Source organism: Lepidochelys kempii, chromosome 10 (genome assembly GCF_965140265.1).
Source record: "Lepidochelys kempii isolate rLepKem1 chromosome 10, rLepKem1.hap2, whole genome shotgun sequence".
Classification (NCBI taxonomy): domain Eukaryota; kingdom Metazoa; phylum Chordata; order Testudines; family Cheloniidae; genus Lepidochelys; species Lepidochelys kempii.
Genome location: NC_133265.1, coordinates 72980379 through 73002378, shown reverse-complemented (window position 1 = coordinate 73002378; position 22000 = coordinate 72980379). Strand labels below are relative to the sequence as shown.

General features: G+C 46.0%; 1 protein-coding gene and 1 long non-coding RNA gene across 4 annotated transcripts in view; one reads left to right on the top strand and one right to left on the bottom strand.

Moving 5' to 3' along the window:
- Positions 1-1748, bottom strand: part of ST8SIA2 (ST8 alpha-N-acetyl-neuraminide alpha-2,8-sialyltransferase 2) — a 38645-nt gene extending 36897 nt beyond the window's left edge. For both annotated transcript variants that reach the window (XM_073304211.1, XM_073304212.1), the window contains exon 1: positions 1414-1748. In XM_073304211.1, the coding sequence (XP_073160312.1) occupies positions 1414-1514 (101 nt within the window). In that variant the 5' untranslated portion in view covers positions 1515-1748. The remainder of the gene's footprint in view (positions 1-1413) is intronic.
- On the top strand, positions 925-17084 carry LOC140895054 (uncharacterized). 2 transcript variants are annotated; one of them, XR_012154054.1, is made up of 4 exons: positions 925-1473; positions 12549-12637; positions 13909-14010; positions 14402-17084. It is a non-coding gene; the product is annotated as an uncharacterized lncRNA (long non-coding RNA). The 2 variants fall into 2 exon arrangements; XR_012154053.1 differs by having other exon boundaries at positions 13843-14010.
- Positions 17085-22000: the final 4916 nt, after the last annotated feature.

The window sequence follows — 22000 nt, the reverse complement described above, 5'->3', positions numbered from 1 at the left end:
TAGGCTTGGCTCAGCCTGGGGCTGGAGTAGAGGAGGTAGGAGCCTTCGGAGCAAGACACAGAGGGCTCCAGGGGAGGAGGGAGGGCCAAGCGCAGCAGAAGGGGGAGCTGGGGACGGGGGGGGGGCGGAATGGGGCGCACAGGGAGTTAATCACAGAACCCCAGCCCCACCTCGTGGAAACCCCTGCACATTTCAGACTGGGCTCTCTCCACTCCCATCCCATCCCATCCGGACCGGTACCGGCTCCCCGCATCTCCACCCGGACCGGTACGAGTTCCCCGTCCCCATCCGGGCCGGTACCGGCTCCCTCTATCCCCATCCGGACCGGAACCTGCTCCTCCATATCCATCCGGACCGGTACCTGCCACTGCTATCCCCACCCGGACCGGCATCTGCTCCTCCCATCACATCGGGATCGTACCTGCTCCCCATCCCGCCGGGACCGGGACCGGGACCGGTGCCGGCTTCCCCCATCGCTAGTCGGGCCTGTTCCTGCTCCCCGCACCCCCTGTTCGCCTCTCAGAGACCCTCGTTCCCCACTTGCTCAATGCTCAGTCCCTGAGCGGAGAGAGCGAAACACGCCCCCTTCCCACACCGGCAAAGGCAAGAGACCCGGAGAGCCAGACAAAGAAACTCTCCTGAACCCCCCGCCCCTCCTTCCTCTCTCCTCCATCATCTCCTTTCCCCGGCACCCACCCCCCAGCACCCACCCCAACACCCCTCTCCTCCCCCAGCACCCACCTCTCTCCTCCCTACAGCACCCACCACCCACCCCGGAACCCCTCTCCTCCCCCAGCATCCACCTCTCTCCTCCCCCAGCACCCACCTCTCTCCTCCCTACAGCACCCACCACCCACCCCGGAACCCCTCTCCTCCCCCAGCACCCACCTCTCTCCTCCCCCAGCACCCACCTCTCTCCTCCCCACAGCACCCACCACCCACCCCGGAACCCCTCTCCTCCCCCAGCACCCACCTCTCTCCTCCCCCAGCACCCACCTCTCTCCTCCCCACAGCACCCACCACCCACCCCGGAACCCCTCTCCTCCCCACAGCACCCACCTCTCTCCTCCCCACAGCACCCACCACCCACCCCGGAACCCCTCTCCTCCCCCAGCACCCACCTCTCTCCTCCCCCAGCACCCACCTCTCTCCTCCCCCCAGCACCCACCACCCACCCCGGAACCCCTCTCCTCCCCCAGCACCCACCCCCAGCACCCACCCTGGCACCCCTCTCCACCCCTAGCACCCACCCCGGCACCCTGTCCCCTCCAGCAAGGAGCACCCCCTTTCCGCCGGGCAGTCGACCCCCCTGCAAGCAGCCCAGCGCCCACCCGTGCCTCCCGAGCGCCCGTCCCGGAGCCCGCTCCCCGGCGGCAGGCGGCGGGGAGCCGGGCAGGGCGCGGAGCTGCTTACCCGGTCTCCTCCTCCTCGAGCTCCGAGATGTCCACGAAGATGAGGAAGCCCACGAGCAGGGTGAGTAGCGCCAGCGCCCAGCTCCGGCACGGCAGCTGCATGGCTCCTGGCCGGGGGCGGGGGGCGGCTGGCTGGGGAGCCGCGCTGGGGTCCTGGGCGGAGCCCCCCGGGAGGGCCAGCGGCTCGGGGGCTCGCCCGAGAAACGCCCTCACCCGCTGCCCGACTCGCCGGGTTCGCTCCTTCTTCGCCCTTCCCCGCAGCCCGGGGGTGGGCAGGGGCTGCTGGCAGAGCCCGGTCCCCTCTTTGCAAAGGAGCAGGAGAGAGCTTTTTCCACCCTCCCTGACACTGATAGAGGGAGGGAGGGAAGGAGACAGAGGCTGGGAAATGTATCCCCCTCCTCCCTCCCTCCCCCCCTCAAAGTTTGTCTGACACACAGACCGGCACCTGGGGACAGCAGTGGGAGCAGCTCCTGCCTGCACTCCCCTCACACAGACAAGGGCAGGTGGGCAGAGGCAAATGCTTTGTAACATCCCCCCCTTCTCAAGTGTGGGGCAGATCCATTGCCAGCACTGGGCACACTCCTCCTATGACATCGGAGGTGCTATACCCTGGCATAGGCAGAACCTTTGGCCTCTCCTTATGGACCCATGTGAGATCTACCATGTGCAGAAGATGGACTTAGTATGATTAAAACTTACCCCTGCCCAGGGGGTGTGGTGAACCTTCATTTATTAATGTCTGCTAAGCGCTAGGAGATCCTCAGATGAAAGGCGCTATATGTCATGGACCAGCACCCCATTGCACAGGGGTCCAAATTTTATAGCCAAGCCCTCTAGATTTGTACTGGCAAAAATGCCCATGGAAGTATTTTGCACCTACAAAATGATGTGTGCCCCAGCCTTCCTGTGTACACAATCTGCACACGTAAATACAGGTGTTGGAGGAATTTTTGCAGGTCAATTGCTTATGCATGTATTGGAGGGAGTGCCAGCTGGTAGCAGGTTTGTCCCTCTACGAACAAAACATACTCTTAATAATGATGATTATTATAATCACATTGCTTACAGTAGTGATTGTACCTTTCCACTTCTTGTATAATGTATACATTAAATGGGGTCCTTTGGGGTAGAAAGCACTATATAAAAATAAATAATATAAGATTAATTGTTAACATTCCTTATTAGTATTAATATATAACATGGGGAAAATAAGTATTTGAAAATTGGGATGCTGCTTTTGTAATAATAAAATATTGTCCTGCTGTGACTCAATCTCACTAGAGTTACATCAGGGATTAATTTGGCCCATTGTGTTTACCAGCAAAGGCACACAATAGTCTTACTTCCCAGAGACCTGTCACACTCCTAGCCCCAGTAACTTGCTGCGAGCTACAGCCAGAATCTTAGTTTCTATGCTGGAGAGAAATGGCTGCTGGGGTCAGAGCTGCAATTTCTTTCACTGGCAGGGTTGTGATGGTGTGTGTGTGTGTGACAGGGTGGGAGGAGGGAAAAAGGAGGAGGGGTTGGACCAGAGAATGACCCAGGAGGTTCTTGCCTTCTAGCCTTATCATTGATGAGGCTATGATTCCAGGATGGATCCTGCCATGGAGATAAAGGGCCAATAATGCAATGGGGTTAGCCAAGGCCAAGCTGGCCTGCTGTGTCCAAACCCAGGCTTGTTACAATTGAGCTAAAGGTTGCTGGACAGAACAGTGAATTATCTGGTGTAATACATGCCACCAAACTGGAGAGGTATGCAGTGGATTATAATGCAGCAGATAGGAGAGGCACAGATGGGATGGGAGGGGAAGGGAGGGAGAGAGAGAGACTAATTGCTTACATATTTAAAACAGCATCTTTAGCCTGAATAGGCGGACTATTAAGCAAAACAGGGCTATTAAATGGGCCACTTGGAGAACTGCCATTTTCTATTCTACACTCAGTTTTGTACTGGTATAGCTATGTTGAGTAGGGGTGTGATTTTTTATTATTATAGATATTCTGGTACAAATCCAGATGTGGATGTAGTTATATGGGACTGAGATACACTGATAAAACACGTCTACCACTATAAGTGCACCCACACTGAGTGTATGTGGAGGGTTGTACCAATATAACTACACCAGTATAGTTAAAGTGGCACAATATTTTGTGGGTAGCCAGGGGTGTAGTGTGGTGTGTTCCCCTAGTACTAGATGCCAGTATGAAAGAGGTGCGGGGGTCTTTTGTACCTGTTGCCCTTTCATAGCCTCCTGTGGGAGCTGGGTTTTTGAAATTTAATATAATTGTAAATAGGGGAAACAAACCATCAGGGACTGTGAATTTATAGGTTAAAATACAGCATAGGCCAGTCCAGTACAATTACACTGTGCCTCTGTATATACTAGAGCATATCCAGTAGATTTAGAGTCTGTATCCAGTATTCAGAATGGAGCATAGCAAGAGCTTTGGGTTTAATTAGATATTGTGGAAGTGGAAACAGCTCCATAATTTCCCCTCTGCAGTAATCCAGAAAAAAAGGCTTGTTTTCCTTCCAATTTCCATTTCCTCAGCTTCTCTGCTCACCACATCTTGAGGCTCCACAGGAAATGGGCAGCGTGGCCAGCCTCACGAATAGGCTGTAGAGTGTGCGGTGAGGAAGGGCTTTGAGAAGGAGGCTGGATAGTGTGATGGCTGGCATCTGGGATTCCTAGGAGGAAGAGGAGTGGCGCTCTCATCCTGTGACTCTTGGGAACACCACACAATCGGCACTTTCCCCTGCTATGTGAATCTCTAGTGGTACAGAAGTTCTGCTCCTCAGGGTCCCTGCCTGCTCCACCCCAGATGGTGCTTCAGTCCCTTCTGTCTGATCCTTCTGTTTAGAGTGTGCCAGCCACATTGGCTAAATATCAGAACAGCCTCAGAGCGGTCTGGGCAGGAGGGCAGGATTCTATGCTCTGCCTGTGGCAGGAGTCATACTCCATAGGCTGTTTGTCTGTCCGGGTGAGGACTTTATTAGGAAATGGGGCTTGTTGGCTGGAGAGTCATCCCTTCTGCTAAGGAGAGACTTGTGTAAATAGATGCCTGCTCTGGGTCTTGATCCACCTGCCATTAAGTCCGTCAGTGGGAGCCCTGCCATTGACTGCAATGGAAACAAGATCAGGCCCTGAAGGAGGCACGCCGTGAGTTGAGTTTGATGTCCTATACCAGAGAGCTCCATAGTTAGGTTCTTCCACAGAGAACACTGTAGAATCTTGCTCTTGGTGCCATCAGCTGCCTCATGCCTATTGGTGGAGTGTTCTTGGAGCACTGCAGAGGGAAAGACCTTATATAGGTGATCAGGCATTGGCTATGAGGACCAGAACCTTGAATTTGATCCAGTATTGGAGGGGGAGCCAATGTCCTGGGTGAAGGATGGTGTCTGGCTCCCTTGACTTGGTGTCAAGTCCAGCCTTGAATATAGGCACAAAATCAGTATAACACATACAGACCATAGTACAATATATTTCAGCCTGCACACAGTCCTTCTGGAGGAGTCTGAGACTCTCCCATAAAGGATGGTGCAAGATTTGGGTTTAACACACCCTATTTTGCTAATATGCTATTTATCCCAAAGTGCGTCACAAACAATGGGCCTGATTCTGCAGCTCTTGGTCACACTGTATATTGAAGCCACTGGGACTATTCCCCACTTAAAATTAAACAGGTGCACAAATGTGGCAGGGCCTCAATTTTATATCTCCTCTACAAGACAGGTTGCAGGAAGATTAGAGTAAACTGTGGAAACAGTCCGTAAAGGAAGAGTAATATGTTCTGAAATAGAATAAAAGACTATTATATCGTCTTGCCTCTGGTAATTTGGAGAATAATTCTCCACTCATAGAATTCTGCACTAAATACTGGGAGTACTGAAAAAAAAATCTTTGCATAGTGGCAAAAGCAAGTTCTTTATGCAATGTTGCATTCTCTGCTTTGAAGGCAAGGAAAAGAAAGGAAAGACACTTTTACATTTCCTTTTGACCTTTTATAAATATCAGTTTGTACTAACCAAATTCCCATACAATAGCTCCAAGGATTCAAGAAATAACAGTTAACTCTCTAGGGACATTAGAATCATAGAATATCAGGGTTGGAAGGGACCTCAGGAGGTCATCTAGTCCAACCCCATGCTCAAAGCAGGACCAATCCCCAACTAAATCATCCCAGCCAGGACTTTGTCAAGCCTGACCTTAAAAACCTTTAAGGAAGAAGATTCCACCACCTCTCTAGGTAACCCATTCCAGGGCTTCACCACCCTCCTAGTGAAAAAGTTTTTCCTAATATTCAATCTAAACCTCCCCCACTGCAACTTGAGACCATTACTCCTTGTTCTGTCATCTGCTACCACTGAGAACAGTCTAGAGCCATCCTATTTGGAACCCCCTTTCAGGTAGTTGAAGGCAGCTATCAAATCCCCCCCTCATTCTTCTCTTCTGCAGACTAAATAATCCCAGTTCCCTCAGCCTCTCCTCATAAGTCATGTGCTCCAGCCCCCTCATCATTTTTGTTGCCCTCCGCTGGACGCGTTCCAATTTTTCCACATCCTTCTTGTAGTGTGGGGCCCAAAACTGGACACAGTACTCCAGATGAGGCCTCACCAATTCCAAATAGAGGGGAATGATCATGTCCCTCGATCTGCTGGCAATGCTCCTACTTATACAGCCCAAAATGCCGTTAGCCTTCTTGGCAACAAGGGCACACTGTTGACCCATATCCAGCTTCTTGTCCACTCTAACCCCTAGATCCTTTTCTGCGGAACTGCTGCCTAGCTGCTCGGTCCCTAGTCTGTAATGGTGCATGGGATTCTTCCGTCCTAAATGCAGGACTCTGCACTTGTCCTTGTTGAACCTCATCAGATTTCTTTTGGCGCAATCCTCTAATTTGTCTAGGTCCTTTTTTATCCTATCCCTACCCTCCAGTGTATCTACCACTCCTCCCAGTTTAGTGTCATCTGCAAACTTGCTGAGGGTGCAATCCACAACTTGAGGAGGCATGGTGGATTTAGAATGCAGATATTAAATGACAACTTGAGGAGAGAGAGTGGATTTAGAATGCAGATATGAAAGACACAGATGTGTAGAGAGAGCAGAAGTTCTACATATTTAAAACCAAGTCTTTAACCTGAGCAGGAGGCACCATTAAGCCAAGCAGTGGCATCCTGAACTGGCAGGGGAGGGACAGACAAAATGATCTAATAGTGTCTTCTGCGATATGATGAATGATAAGTCCTTGTGCAGTGAGACCTTTCTCCTTCAAATTTGCAAAGCTGTAAAATGCACATAACCTTTATCACAGCTGTCAGTCCCAAATGAACAAAGTTTACAGTCCATTTTATACAGCTAAACAGTGTGGTGACATGACAAACAGGCGTGACAAATGGAAGCCTATATTAACCACGGCCACAACCTTTCATAGCCTCATTATCAACACTATAACCTGCCTACAGGCGCTTCCTCCAGTGAAAGCCTCAGGCCTCCTGAAAAAGTGAAACATCTCCCACAGGCCAGGAAGTGTCTGTTCCTCCTCAGCAAGTTCATTAGCAGGAAGCAGCATTGCAGATTTGGCAAGGTTCAGTGTCCCCAATCTTCTCCTGAAGGCTCTTGTCATACATAGCAGAGCCCACTTCTGCATAAACCCCACTCTTGCAGAATTGCAGCCGTGTAGTCTGTATCCGCAAAAAGAAAAGGAGTACTTGTGGCACCTTAGCGACTAACAAATTTATTTGAGCATGAGCTTTCGTGAGCTACAGTTCACTTCATCGATGCAGAAAGAATCCATTGCATCTTTGGTTGGCGAATGGATCTACATCTAATTATGCCTAAGCAGCCCTACAGTGAGCAGAGCAAGGCACTGGGAACCAGGACACCTCGGTTCTTTTCCCAGATCTGTTTGACTTTAGACAAAGTCACTCAAACTGTGCCTCAGTTTAACTATATGCAAAACAACACTTACCTACCTCACAGAGATACTGTGCTGCTTGCAAAGTGCTTTGAGATCATTGGATGACTTGGCTCATGGGTCTAGAAGTGTGTTTTTCACTTAAGAGGCAAGACATATCGAGCCAGATTCTCAGTTGTGGTAATCTGATGTAGGTTAAAATCAAGGGAACAGGGTTGATTTATTCCAGTTTAGGATCTGGCCCTCTAAATTCCACTTTTTGGATGAACCATTCAAGAGAGAAATATTTATATCTGGTTCACTGGGCTGGAGCAAATGATCCTCACTGTCTTGGGATGGAGAGTGTAAAGTATCAATGTACTCCTCTTCCCAGTGTTTATTGTCCTCAGGAGTCGACCTCTGCCATATTCTGTATACCTAGAGCTGTGCAACAGCAGCGAAGATCCTCATTTTGGCACAAAATAAATGGAGAGCACAAAATTAAATTGTATTAATTTCAAGCTCTATTAGGATTTTCTGGAAGTAAAAATCAATAGCAAAGGACGGAATCAGTAGGGAATGTGACATGATTTTCCCAGCTTCTGAGAGGGAATTGTAAACAATGAAGAGACAACAAAATACACAACTATAAAAATGTACCAATTTCTCTGATGGGGAAAAAGAGAAAATAAAAAGCCTGCATAAACAGCCACTTGACTGTTGTTTGGCATGAATGTCCAAAACAGATAATTGTCCATTATTCTCCTTTGTTTTTTCTCTCCCATAGGAAATTGCAAAATGGGGTGATCCATCCCAACATTTCATTGTGTACAACTCACTATTGTCAGAGTGAAATGTTTGATATAAAACAAGAATAATCTTTCTTTTTATTATTATTTTTTTTCTGGTCAGATAAACTGTTTTAGATGAATAAAAAAACTACGTTGCAATGATATTGACAATTTGCATGTGAAAAGCTTTCCACCTGGTAACAAAAACAATTTTTTCAGTTGTGCCACCACTAGTCACAAGAGATAAGGTCCTTCCTCCTCCCCCTCAATTAGACACGCACAAAAAACTGAAAAGGTAGAAAACGTGTGACAATTGTACCTCCTGTTATCTGAGACTGGTGCTAATGTAGTGATATTTCCAAATGCATCTGCACAGCTGGCACTGTATCCAATCCGTTATAGCCTGGCAGTTTGTGCATCTCTAACAGGGCACCTCCAATTTGGGAAGGTGGAACATAGCTGAGTACTGTCGGATGTCAAGTTTTTAAATGCAGCGTTAATGGCATTTGGCTGAAATCCCCAGATTTGCATTGCCCCTCTTCGTTGCTGTCAAGCTTTGGTGGATTATCAAACCACTAGGTGGCAGTGTGTGTATGTAGCGGGTGGGGAGCATTCTCTCAGGGGGGCCATGCACTTGGGAATGTTTTGATCATGCTTGATGAGCACAGGGTCACAGAGGTGCCCAAGGCAGTGAGAAAGAGAAGGAAACAAGCGGGAGGAGGCTTTAACTTTAAAGAATGTTGGTTCTTGCTGCGTTTTCATCGACCCTTGTAAACCTCCACAGCCAAAGGGAGCAAATCCACTAAGTTCAAACCCAGTGTCAGCTTCACAGGCTCATGGAAGCAGTCAAAGAATTCCATAGAAATCTGCATTTGCAAATTTTCCTTACATAGAGCCAAACAAACAAACAAACAAAGGAATCTTTCATAGATCATGTTGCTGTAGAAAAGGCACAAGAGTTACCTGTTCTATTCCCTACTTACCCTGAGCCTACACACTTCAGCCTTATTCTTGTCTATGGCTTTGTCTACATTACCAAGTTTTGTGGCCAAAAACTGCCTTTTGGCGACAAAACAGTGAGAGCGTACACACTGCAATGAGACTTTTGTGGGGAAAAACGCCTGGTGTTGGCGACAAAAAACTTCCACTCCATGAGAGACTCTTTTCTTTTCCCCTCCCTTTATTGCTGACAAAGAACCAGTGTAGACACTGCTGTTTGTTTTGTCGACAGAACTGGCTTCCACCAGTATCCCACAATGCTTGCCTGATTGCTCTGCTCAGTGTTTTGATCTCTGCGGGCATGCGCCCCTCCCCTTTCAAAGCTGCGGGAAATATCTGACAGCTGAGGGTGCTGTTCCGTTTGGGGAACAAAGAGAAAATCATTGGAATGCCCGTGTTTTGCCCTGCACTAGGAAGGCAGCGGCAGGCAGATTGCTGTCTCAGGGAGGGTGGGAGGAGAGACCGCTGCACTGCTTTGACATTCCTCAGCATGGAGAGCTTCCAGAGCTACTCATGATGCTGCTCCCGGCAGCTGCGGAGGCTGTGGGAGAACCGGGAGGGAATCCTCGCAAGATGCGCAGTGATCACCTCCACTTTCCCACAACACTGCACTGTGGGATACATAGCCACAATGCATGGCTCACCCGGTTGATGATGGTGCCCACTATGTGGACATGATCTGTCGACAGAGGGAGCAAGTGTGAACACCCTTTGGCAATTTTTCTTTTGTCGACTTTTGGGTGTCAACATTAAGTTTTGTCGACAAATCTTGGTAGTGTAGACAAAGCCTGTGTTACAACTGGAGGTGTGACTGTCGCTCGCGTAGGCATGGAGTTGTACATATCCAGTGGGCCAGCCTGCTGATTTAGAAGTAAAACTCATTCATAAGAGCAATAACATATTGGTAACTTGCACTATAATGAAATTGGGCTAAACAAGACCGTATTTTCAATTAATCGGACTGGATTGTGTGTGTGTGTGTGTGTATAACACTGATATTTTCTATAGCCAACCTGCAGTGATTCAAATTTAACAGCACTTTGCACTAAATAAGCCCCAACTGGTTATTGTTTCTCCTTTACACTGATAGCTTTAAAGTGACTAGTTAACATAGAAGGGCTTCAGATACAAAATTCAGACCTGGATTTTGTCCTCAGCCCAGTTCAAAGCTGTTAGGATGTGATATTTCTCTTTGGCCTGATATTGTAATAAACCCTAATCATGATGTTTATGGCTGAGTTTCAAAAGCGCTACAGTTCAGGGGTATTTTTGGATTTGAAGCTCTTGTTCTGGCCTTTCTCTACTAGAAAGATTCCAGTAGTTCATCTTGTCCTGAATTTGGCAGAAACTCAGTCACTCTTTACAGCTGTGTTGAAAAGCAGGTCAGAAAACCTGACCTATAAGGAAAGATTTAAAAAAAACTGGCCATGTTTAGTCTTGAGAAGGACTAAGTGGGAGACCTGATAACAGTCACTTTTGGCCACATTTTCAAAAGAGTTCAGTATGTTGGATGCATGTAAGTCACAATGGGAGCAGTTGGGGCTGGGTACTTTTGAAAATCCTGCTGTCTTTTCAGGTGCCTAAATGGGAGCTGAGATAATTTTGAATATCTGGCTCTGCCATGGTACTGAGCCCCTGAAAACCCACTCCTTTGAACACCTGGTCTGTAGGTTTAGATGTCTACATTACCAGGGAAACAAACTTACATTCAGGTAATATCTACATCTGATTGTACTATGGTATTAGATCATTAGGGTTCTTTGTGGTCAGGAGTATGAATGATCAGTCTTCTGCCGGATTAAGCCTAGTACACAGAGATACCATCAGAGGGGAGCAATCAAAAGTAGCATTCATGGCAGGTTTAAATGATCTGTACAAATACAGAGTGGAGGGTGTGAGAGGGAGAAAGAGGGAGACTTCCTGACCTAGTGATTTATTTATGAAATTCCTAGAGCAGAGAAACGGCAGAAAGATCTTGAGGCTGCAGAGTGAGGTAAACAATGTGCCACAATATTTAGCAAACAATAACACAAGCTGCAGAAAGAAAAGGAGTACTTGTGGCCCCTTAGAGACTAACCAATTTATTTGAGTATAAGCTTTCGTGAGCTACAGCTCACTTCATCGGATGCAGAATACTCTATGGAGGGTGGAGATATACATCTCCTGCTTGGGAGGTTCGTGACTAAAGCCAGGGAACGGAGAATTTCAGTGTGGGGAAGCGGAAAGATTTCCCTTCCTTCTTTCTATGAATAAATCACAGCTGTGAGTCTGCTAAGAAATCCAGATCCTTGTTACCTACTTCCTAAAAAGTTCTGGCATCTCCCCTCCTGGTGCACACATCATCTCATGCCCTTTTGGTGTTCTGTCCTACCCACTCGTGGGCCTCCCTGTGGAATTTTGGACACTGATGCTCATCGACTTTATAGACATCTCTAAACTATCTGGGGAAAAGTCTCTATTGGGCGCAAGAGCCCTGAAAGAGGCATTTCACAATGAATTGCAGTCTCTGGAGCATGGCCTGGGGCCCAGTGAAGGAAGAATTACAGAGGATGAGTCTAAGGCACAGTACAAGAAAGGCACGAATCAATGTTTAATGGCATCAGTGGCAGATAAGACTTCTTTAGCCTGGAAATTTCTACTGAAGCTGGATGGAGAAGCAGACTGTACTAACTGCAGAGATATATTCACCAAGAAGCTAAGAAACCAATCCTGTGAGGGGCTGAACTCCCATATCTCCATAGGAGGGCATGTTATACTGGAGATATTGTACTGTTGTTGCTCTGGTGTAGCTAGCCACCAGTGTAAACACATTATACCAGAATTGCTCACCCCAGTTTCAAACCAGAGTAAGCCACACCAATTCCAGCCCTATATTACACCAGAGCTGCAACTGCACATCTGTATTTGGGGCTTGCACTGATGTAGCGCCATTCAGGCTTCCTGGACGGCTCTCAGCACTGACAGGTTTATTTGCATTCTGGCCTTCCAAGGAGTCTAGGTGGCTGTGCTCATCCAGGGGGGTGCCCCAACCTCATAATGATGCATCTGTGATTAAGGGTCTCTCAGGTGTGGAAGAAGGAAGTGAACTCCCACACAAACTTTCTGTGTTTGCCCACCAAGTTAGAGGATCCTTCACATTGGAGGAAATCATTACTAATTTGTCTATGCTGTCTTTTCTTGGTGCATAAACTGTTCAAAGCCAACCTAGCAGATACGGGAGAGAAGCCTTGTGAAAGGTGTTGCATAAGTGTATGACACCGTGTGGCCTACAAGGATAAGGAAGGAATGAACTGATGTCTTTGGATTCTTCCTGACTTGATTGACTAGATTGTTCATCTACTGGAATCTGCCTATGGGAAGACAAGTTTTTGCTCTGATAGAATCCAGAGTCACTCCTATGGATTGTATAATCTGTGTTGGAGCCAGGACAGACTTTTCTGTGTTCACACAGATGCCAAGTGATGCCAGAAGATTGAGCAACGATTTCACTGAGGTCAGAACTTCCAGCCAGGACCTGCCCATCAAAAACCAATAATCTAGGTATGTAAAGACTGTCAAGCCATTGTGACGAACATGTGCTGCGAACTACTGAGAATATTTTTGCAAACACACTGGGTACAGTTACTAGTCTGAAGGGAAGTACCCTGTATTGGTAGTTGTTTGGACCTACGACAAACCTGAGGAACCTCCAGAGGGAGGGATGAATGTCTATGTCTGTCAAGGTTCCTCCCCCACTCTGAACTCTAGGGTACAGATGTGAGGACCTGCATGAAAAACCTCCTAAGCTTATCTTTACCAGCTTAAGTCAAAACTTCCCCAAGGTTCAAAATATTCCACCCTTTGTCCTTGGATTGGCCGCTACCACCACCAAACTAATACTGGTTACTGGGGAAGAGCTGTTTGGACACGTCTTCCCCCCAAAATATTTCCCAAAACCTTGCACCCCACTTCCTGGACAAGGTTTGGTAAAAAGCCTCACCAATTTGCCTAGGTGACTACAGACCCAGACCCTTGGATCTTAAGAACAATGAACAATCCTCCCAACACTTGCACCCCCCCTTTCCTGGAAAATGTTGGATAAAAAGCCTCACCAATTTGCATAGGTGACCACAGACCCAAACCCTTGGATCTGAGAACAATGAAAAAGCATTCAGTTTTCTTACAAGAAGACTTTTAATAAAAATAGAAGTAAATAGAAATAAAGAAATCCCCCCTGTAAAATCAGGATGGTAGATACCCTACAGGGTAATTAGATTCAAAACATAGAGAACCCCTCTAGGCAAAACCTTAAGTTACAAAAAAGATACATAGGCAGAAATAGTTACTCTATTCAGCACAGTTCTTTTCTCAGCCATTTAAAGAAATCATACTCTAACACGTACCTAGCTAGATTACTTACTAAAAGTTCTAAGACTCCATTTGGTCTATCCCCGGCAAAGACAGAATATAGACAGACACACAGACCCTTTGTTTCTCTCCCTCCTCCCAGCTTTTGAAAGTATCTTGTCTCCTCTTTGGTCATTTTGGTCAGGTGCCAGCGAGGTTACCTTTAGCTTCTTAACCCTTTACAGGTGAGAGGAGCTTTCCCCTGGCCAGGAGGGATTTCAAAGGGGTTTACCCTTCCCTTTATATTTATGACAATGTCAAAATAGGCATCCTTCATGTCGAGAGTTATGAACCAAGTGTCTCTGTCTAGGGATGGGATTATTAATGCTAGGGTGACCATCCAAATCCTCAATTTGCAGATAAAGACATTGAGTTGCTGATGATTCAGGATGGGTCTCCATCTTCCCTTTTTTCTTGGTGATCAGGAAGTATCTGGAATGAAAACCCTTTCCTTGATGTTTATATGGCACCAGATCTACGGCTCTGCATCAGAAAAGGGAATCCACCTCTTGGATGAGTATCCCATCGTAAGAGCGGTCCCTAAAGAGGGAAGAGAGAGGAATTTGTCATGGTGCTAGCAGGCGCACTTCTCAACACCTCTGCCCAAAGCACAGGGTTGGCCTCGTTGCCCAATCCATGAAATGTTTCCTAAGCCTGAACTCCTGTGATTGCTGGGTGAGGCTGGGAAAAGAGCAGCAAATGGTACACTCCATGAAAAATGGCTTCTCCCAAGCAATAAAGGCACTGTTCGTGGTCATTGCTGACTGGAAAGGAGTAGGGGCATAATCTCTGTCCTGTATTGGGAAGGAAGGGGGTTCCCCAAGGGGAAGAGAAGTCCTCACATTCTAATTAGAAATTAATTCTAGGAAAACTAGAGCTAAATCTAACTAACAATAACTCTATTTACAATATTTGCAGGTTTGAAGACAGGATCAGCTTGGGATGCTGGAGCGTTCTGATTCAGACCATGCGGCAGTAGAGGACGAATGGGAGAGGTGATCTGTTCACATCACCCCTTTATGCCTTGGGTTTGGAGCATGAGGAGGAGAAGAACACAGGCCAGACCAATGGACATTGCTAGCAAGAATCCTATGGTCTCAGATGCAAGGAGCTCATGCATACTCCACAGTGTTACACACACAAAAATCAGCACTGGAAGAAGAACTAGGGAATCCACCCATTACAATTACTTTGACTTCAACTATAAATAGTACATCCTTATCTAAGGGCCTGACCCTGCCTTCCCTGTGCACCCAAAACTCCCACTGAAGTCAACTATGGCATTTTTAAAATAAAAACTCCTTTAGTTTTTAGAATTTCAGGACATGGGAACCCACATAATACCAAACTAACAAAAAAGCTTGGATGAAACAAACCACTAGATCGCACATAGACCTTCTCACCAGATTTCCAGCCCCGTTTTGCAAACTTGATGTCCCAATAACCTGACAAGTACTCGGAAAAATCAACGTAAAGGTCTTGACCTCAGCGAGTTTACACTGGAGCTGGATTTGATGCCTGGTCTTTGCATTCAATCAAACTCTTGAACCTTCTGAGGTTCACGCATTCCTAGTGGAAAAAAACCCCTCCATTTATACATGGAAAAGTAGTGATCAATCAACTTTTATCGCTCCAGCTTTCATTACAGCAGCTTAGAACAATAGAATAAAAGCACGTAATGAAAACATTGTAAAAATGTAATAAAAACACACAATCCTTGACTGTGCAAGCTTTGCTGTTTTAGCACATCTTGGGGAACTGCACAGGAGAGGGCAGTCCAGTCTTCTGGTGTGCTGCCAGTAACCTCCATAACACTACATCACACTCTTTCCACTCCGGGAATTGTGCCGATTTAAACCACAGGAGTTATGGGAGACTTTCACAATGTTTAGATGCAGCAAATACCTGAAAGGTCTCTGGATGGGTTTTGTCATCTTGGCATGGAAAGTTAGGTGGGAAAATCGCTTGAGAACAGCCTCTCTCGTTGTACCACGGAGCTTCCTGGAAATAGCAAGGAGAGAAAAGATAGGTTCAGTTTGGGATTTGGAAGAAAGTTAAGGGAGGTGTGGGTGGTCATGATGTTCTTAAACAATTTGACCTGTCCAGACCCATCTCTAATTTAAACTTTTTGGACCAGATTCAGCCTAGATATGAATAGACTCAACTCCCAAAGTACCTGCCAAAGGCTGGATTTGGCTCTTCGTGGCTGCCTAGTATCACAAAGGTGCCACCCTGTTTGCTTTCAAGAGATTATTTCATCTAATCTAATCTAATAATAGAATATCAGGGTTGGAAGAGACCTCAGGAGGTCATCTACTCCAACCCCCGGCTCAAAGCAGGACCAACCCCAACACCAGTCCATGAAGCACAATGGTATATGAGCACCTAACTATCCCTTCTCCGGCTCTCATTATTATAATATTCTGGTTCCAGAATTAATCCTTTCCCACATACATTTTCAGTTTGGAAAAAAAAAAAAGTAGGAAATATCTCCCAGGATGGGAAAATCTCATTAATTTACCCCACCCCCATGTGGTGTGTTCATGCCCATGTCTCTTTTCACAGTGATAAATAAATCTAGGCAGTGATTTTACTGTCAGTTCGAAGAGGCCCAGAGAGTTTGCCTTTTATTTTAATAATTAACAATTAATGTTTTCACCTTCAAAATGTTTCACAAACATTAAAGAAGCACTATGAATTTAACAGTCACTCTCCGATTTGAATATTTTTTTGCCTGTTATTACAAGTAACACCTCAGATGACTGGACTGTAAGAGGTTAAAGAAAATATTATTCTTGATTTTGTTTGCTTTTGACAACAGTTTGAGCATAAACATTTCCACTGCTTCTGTGGAACAGTCAATCGCCGCCCCCCGCCCCTTGTTTGTGTGGCTCTTTTTAATGGAAAAAACGGAAAGAGAGAAATTTAAAACAAGTTGAAGTCACTGGAGTTGCCCCATTTACCCCAGCTCTGAATTTAGCCCGATGGAATTTTATTGTTTCTTTATCTACTGGAAAGAATGTTTAAAAGTTTAATTGGCATATAACGAGATAACTATAACAAGTTAATTAGTTCTCAATTACGTTGCATTTGCCATACGTTCTGAGCGTGCTCTTAGCAATTAAGGACACCTAATGAACTTGCTATAGTGATTGGGTTTACCATGTTAAGAAAACTAAACTAAAATACAGATATAAAAAATAACGCACACACATATTTTTATAGCACATTAGAAGCAAAGCATGGTCTAGTAAGAATGGACTTACACCTCCAGGGCTGCTGCAGATTCTATAAGGGATATGGCTCGTAAATTTACTCTGGCACACCCAGTCAAATCTGCTATGAACCAGCTGGCTTTCAAGATGGGCCTTGCTGGAAAAAGTTTTCCTGGGAGCAATATGAGAATTTCAAAGGAAGACGAGAGGAAAGGAATCAAAGTTGCATGATAATGTCAATCAGTCATTCACCATAGCTGTAAAATAACATAGTTCAGATCACTAAGGCAATTGATTGTGTTGCGGTGAACTGAAGATCTACTGTGTGACAACAGAAGCTGCAGTGGGTGAAGGAAAAGGGTTAAATGCCCTTCAAAGATCATTTAGCCAGGTGAGTACATGGAGATCAATTTCTCTCTGTGCCTAGAGTCCCACTCTTTTGAACACTCTGTGCAATTAAAGTACCACACTGAGTAGGCATTGGAAGAAAAAAAAATTTCCAAACTAATTTACATTTTAATGAATTTTTAATTGAACCAAAATCTGTTGTTTCTGTTTAAAGATGCAGTGTTGACTTTGTGGTCTATGCTGCTGAGAGCCAAGTGGGATCTTAATGTGATAAAAACAATGATAATGCAAAGCTTAATTAGGTTTGAGAGCCTGTCTGGTAAAGCAGCACGGAATATGGGAATAAAAGCGTTACCCTCTGATGATACTGAATTTAGAAAGTGGGAGGCTGGGACAGGATCTGCACTGCTGGGACTAGCTGGGATTACATGTGAAATGACAGCCAGTGTTGCTCATGTGCACTGGGATCAACAGATCTGGAGCTGGACAGAAACCTGGCCCGGGGGCTTACAGGTGTTAAGACTTTTCTGCTGTGCTTTGATCAGAGCTCATCCATTAGGGTCAAGTAGTTTTATCCCATGTGATCAGTGTCCTTTGACTGTAGGGTCTTCTGACCACCTTCAGTCAGATCCAAACATTTGGGATAGCCAGCTTCTGAACTTGAGTGTGGATTTTCAAATGGCCTCTGTTTATAACGGGCTGAACCAAAACTTGACATCCCAACATTTCCACCCTTTCCAGGCCTGGAACTGAATTTTGCAGGCATGGGACCATTTCTAGTTTCTGTGTCTTATTGGAACAATCCCCCAGAACAATAAATGCTCTTACCCCTCATATGGCTGCTGAATGGAGAAGACCCTCTGGCCTGTAGTGAAGGCCAAAGACAGACACTTGAGATGGATCTGGACTATAAAGTTTGAATCTACATCTGGAGCCAAACTTCCCCAAAATCAGGCGCTAGAGAAGAGGGCACGTGATTTCATTTTAAAAATGGCAGCATGCAGGGATTTCTACAGAGTTTCACACTGGAGATAAGCAGCCAAAACCCAATATTCAAACACTCTCAGACTTTTAGCAGGCAGGGATGTGCATACATGTATAATCAAGTTCCAGATTTCACAACTGACCCCTCTCTTTATAGTGGTATGTAAGCAGGAGACACTCCATCTCTGTTTCTGACACATACGCACATTGGGTTAGGTACAAACTTACCCCCTGCTTCAGACTTATCTTTAGTGCTATCTTAAATTACAACAGATCAACCTCACTGTTTCAATCATGGTTGCTTGCAATCTTCTGTGTTTCTGGCTCAGTAAGGGATATTTTACTCCTTTTATATGCTTGGGTTGCAGCTAATAGGACCCACCAGGACTGGTTTCCAGGTGAGTCAGCAGAATAGCTTTGCATCTCCATGGAGGATTTCTAGCACATGATACCCTGTCACCTGGATCCAGCCAAAACACTAGATCTGAATATCCCAGAATTTTGGGGTCTGAAAGTTATGACTGGGAGTCCATCTTTACTGCCAACAAAGGTGCCAATTGTGGTGGCGCTTTTTGTCATTGCAAAACATAGTAGGCGGACCACTTAGGCCTTCTCTTAAGGGCCATCCTTTATTCTAATGTCCTACATCCCTCTAGGAAGCACTCTGTCCTGCATTTAGCAACATGCTATTCTGAAGTCATCATGCAAGGGAATCATACATTATGAAATTCATACATGAGTTTGTACAGTGTATGATTCTATACTATTAACAACACATTTGTGGCTTGCCATCCTGCATTTTTCATACCATCGTCCTTTTTGCCTGAATGTTGGTGATCATTTAACATCTGATCACTAGGCACTGTACTGAGAGTCACCAAACTCATCTCACACATGCCATCAAACAGCTATCAGGTGGCAATAACTTTTGTTCACTACTCAGGAGTTGGATTCACACTCACTGCTCCAAGGCTTGTAATAAAAATATCCTTTGTTTTGTGCACACTGGGAATGAAATGGGATGCAATCACACATGCACACATTTACAGAAGCTTAAAAACCCTGCTTCATTTTAACCTGGATCAAGTCCTCCCTTCCCCCCATCAGTTTTTTATACAAGTGTTGGAGGTTTGGAGATGTTGAACTTCGTAATATTAAGGACCTACCCCCATCTCCTAGTGTGTCTGCCTGGTCTATTGCTGTCTAGATTAGGCTTTGCTGCCCCTCTCTACAGCAGGATAATTAGGACAGAGGGATCTTCAAATCTTCTCCCACCTCCATGGATTTGGAAATTAGACCCCTCTCTGTCCTTTCCTCCTTTGCACCAGAACAAGTTTGCTATTGATCAGAGTGACAAATAAAGTGGTGTGAGCACAGCCCTTGGCCCGATCTTATCTCAGCAGAACTGGGACATTAGGAAATTAATGAAAGGGGAAAGAAATCGCTGGGAGTTTTGAATTTCAATCAGGGGCACCAAGACCCCAAAATCCGGGAGTATTAAGAGAGCTAATGTACTGAGGGCAGGAGCTCAGCTGGCTCCCACTTTCACACTAGACCTCACAGTAGGAACTTGGCTCATCTTCCTGTGCCAGACAATCAATACGCTTGTTGGGGGAGGCAGGGTGATTCTGCACTGTAGCAGGCATGCAGCAGAGAGAAACAGCTTTCCAGGATGAGTAGCTGGGGAGGGAAACATACTATGGCCTTGCTCAATTCCTTCTTGACTGGCCTGGTGAGTAGGGGGTCTGCTCCAGGCGGCCATGTGGAGATGGAAGCCAGGAGCCCTTATGCACACTGAGCCAGCAGGCCCTGTGCTTCATAGGGAATGGAGGTGTGATTGTACACTTGCACAAGCTATTCAAAGAGGGAAGAGGGCCTCCTTACATGTTTCCACCTGTCAGCCGGCTGCACAGGTGTCAAAACATCCACAGTCTTGCCCATGGGAAACAATGTCTTAAAATCCAAGAAACATCTGTTCAAAGGGTGTGAGATCTTGACACGTTTTTACAGAGATCCCCACCAGAGTCAGGGCACCTAATAGTTTCAAAATCTCCAAAGACTGGCCTGTAGTCATGTCTTACTCTTTCCTTCCTTCCTGCAAAGATGGCCCTTTAAGGAAATTTGCCCTTCTTTCTTCATCTACCTTTTCCTTCTCTTTTTCTGCCTCCTTCGCCTTCCTGGTTGATAGTGTGGGAAAGCTGCTGTCGAGTCAAAGGAGTGATTTTTTTCCATTTTGTTCTGACACTTCTGAGTTCCACGGTCATTCAGATCTCCCGAGGGAGTGAGTAGCCACAGTGAAAGCTCTGTCTCCTGCTCTCATGAGTCTCACCCTTCCAGCTGACAGGTCCTGAGGAATGTAGCAGTGAGGGGAGATCACTGTTGCAGAGGCAATTTCTTGAGTAGCTAGGGACAGTTCCCTGGAAGGCTTTGAAGAATAGGACCAAGACTTTGAATTTGACCCAGTATTCTGAGGGGGCATAGTGTAGTAAGCCAAGCATCTAGATAATGCACTCCTGATGATCCATGTTACAGCTGCTCACCTTCTTTAAGGGAAGTTTATTTTCATCCCTAGCCATGAACAAGTAATCCAGCCTGGAGGTTATGAAAGCGCGAAGGGCAAAGATTTGAGCTAGGTTCACGACTCTATTTCAGAGGCAGAAAGGGCCGAACATTCATTCTCAAACTCTGCCAGTGAGGTTTCACTCGTTGAAAGACGGGAAAAAAATGTTGTTTCTTAAATGCCCGATGAGAAAAAGTGGTCTGCTCACATTTATAGCCTATTTCTGGAATTAACACTGTGTGATGTGAGCATTTGACCTGGTGCTACAGGAGAGAATGGTCACTGATCCTTTAAGTAATTGTGTGCAAGATCTCATCTCTGGGTTTCAACTTCCCCACTGCATCAAGATCAAGATTCTTGTCCTTGCCCAAAGCCCGCCAAACTCTGCTCCTCCCTATTTACTTGCCCAGGCCTCTGCTCTCTGTGCTCTGCTAATGAGACCAGCTTGGGCTCACACTCTGTTTCTCCCATAGCCAATCTTTAGGCTTTCGTCCATAATGCTCCTCATGCATGGGACAGCCTTCCTGAACTGATCTGCAAGGCCCTCTCACGTTCAGATCTGATTAACCATCAGATCAGAAGCTGTCAGTGGGAGCTGCGGCTCTGCAGCAGCACTCCCATTTTCATTCAACAGCAACCAGGTTTGAAAATTGTGGCTGAAGAGTCTTATTGACATGAACATGCCTATAGTTAGAAGAGGAAGGGCGGCCTTGTGGTTAATGCACGGCGCTAAGATTTATGGTCTCTCACGGACTTCCTGTGTGACCGTGGGAAAGTCACTTAGGCTATGTCTTCATTTGACCCAGGAGGTGTGATTACCAGCTCATGGAGACGTACCTGTTTTCATGCTGTCTGGAGTGGCTCACAAATGTGAGTACGTACCTCAGGGCAGACTGTCAAAGACAGGCCGGACACCCCAAATTGGTGGTATGTTCTATAAGCTGGGAATGGGCGACAGGGGATGGATCACTTGGTGATTACCTGTTTTGCTCATTCCCTCTGGGGCACCTGGCATTGGCCACTGACGGAAGACAGGATACTGGGCTAGATGGACCTTTGGTCTGACCCAGTATGGCTGCTCTTATGTTCTTATAATTAGATTTCACTAAGCCAGTAACAAATGTGAACTTCTGGATCACTAAACAGTCTTACCATGGGGTCACAGACAGTCCCCTGAGACTCTCCACCCTGTCTTGACACCCAAACTGTACTTGGTGATAAATGGTCACTTACACCAAAAATCACATAATATTCAGGTTGCTTCTGGGCCCAAGAGACCACTTATCCCAGATCAATTGGTACCCTAGATCTTTACACCAAAGACAACGCCTGTAGCCAATTCTGTAATAAACTATCCAAGGTTTATTAACTAGAAAAAAGGAATAATAGCGTTATTTACAGGTTAAAGCA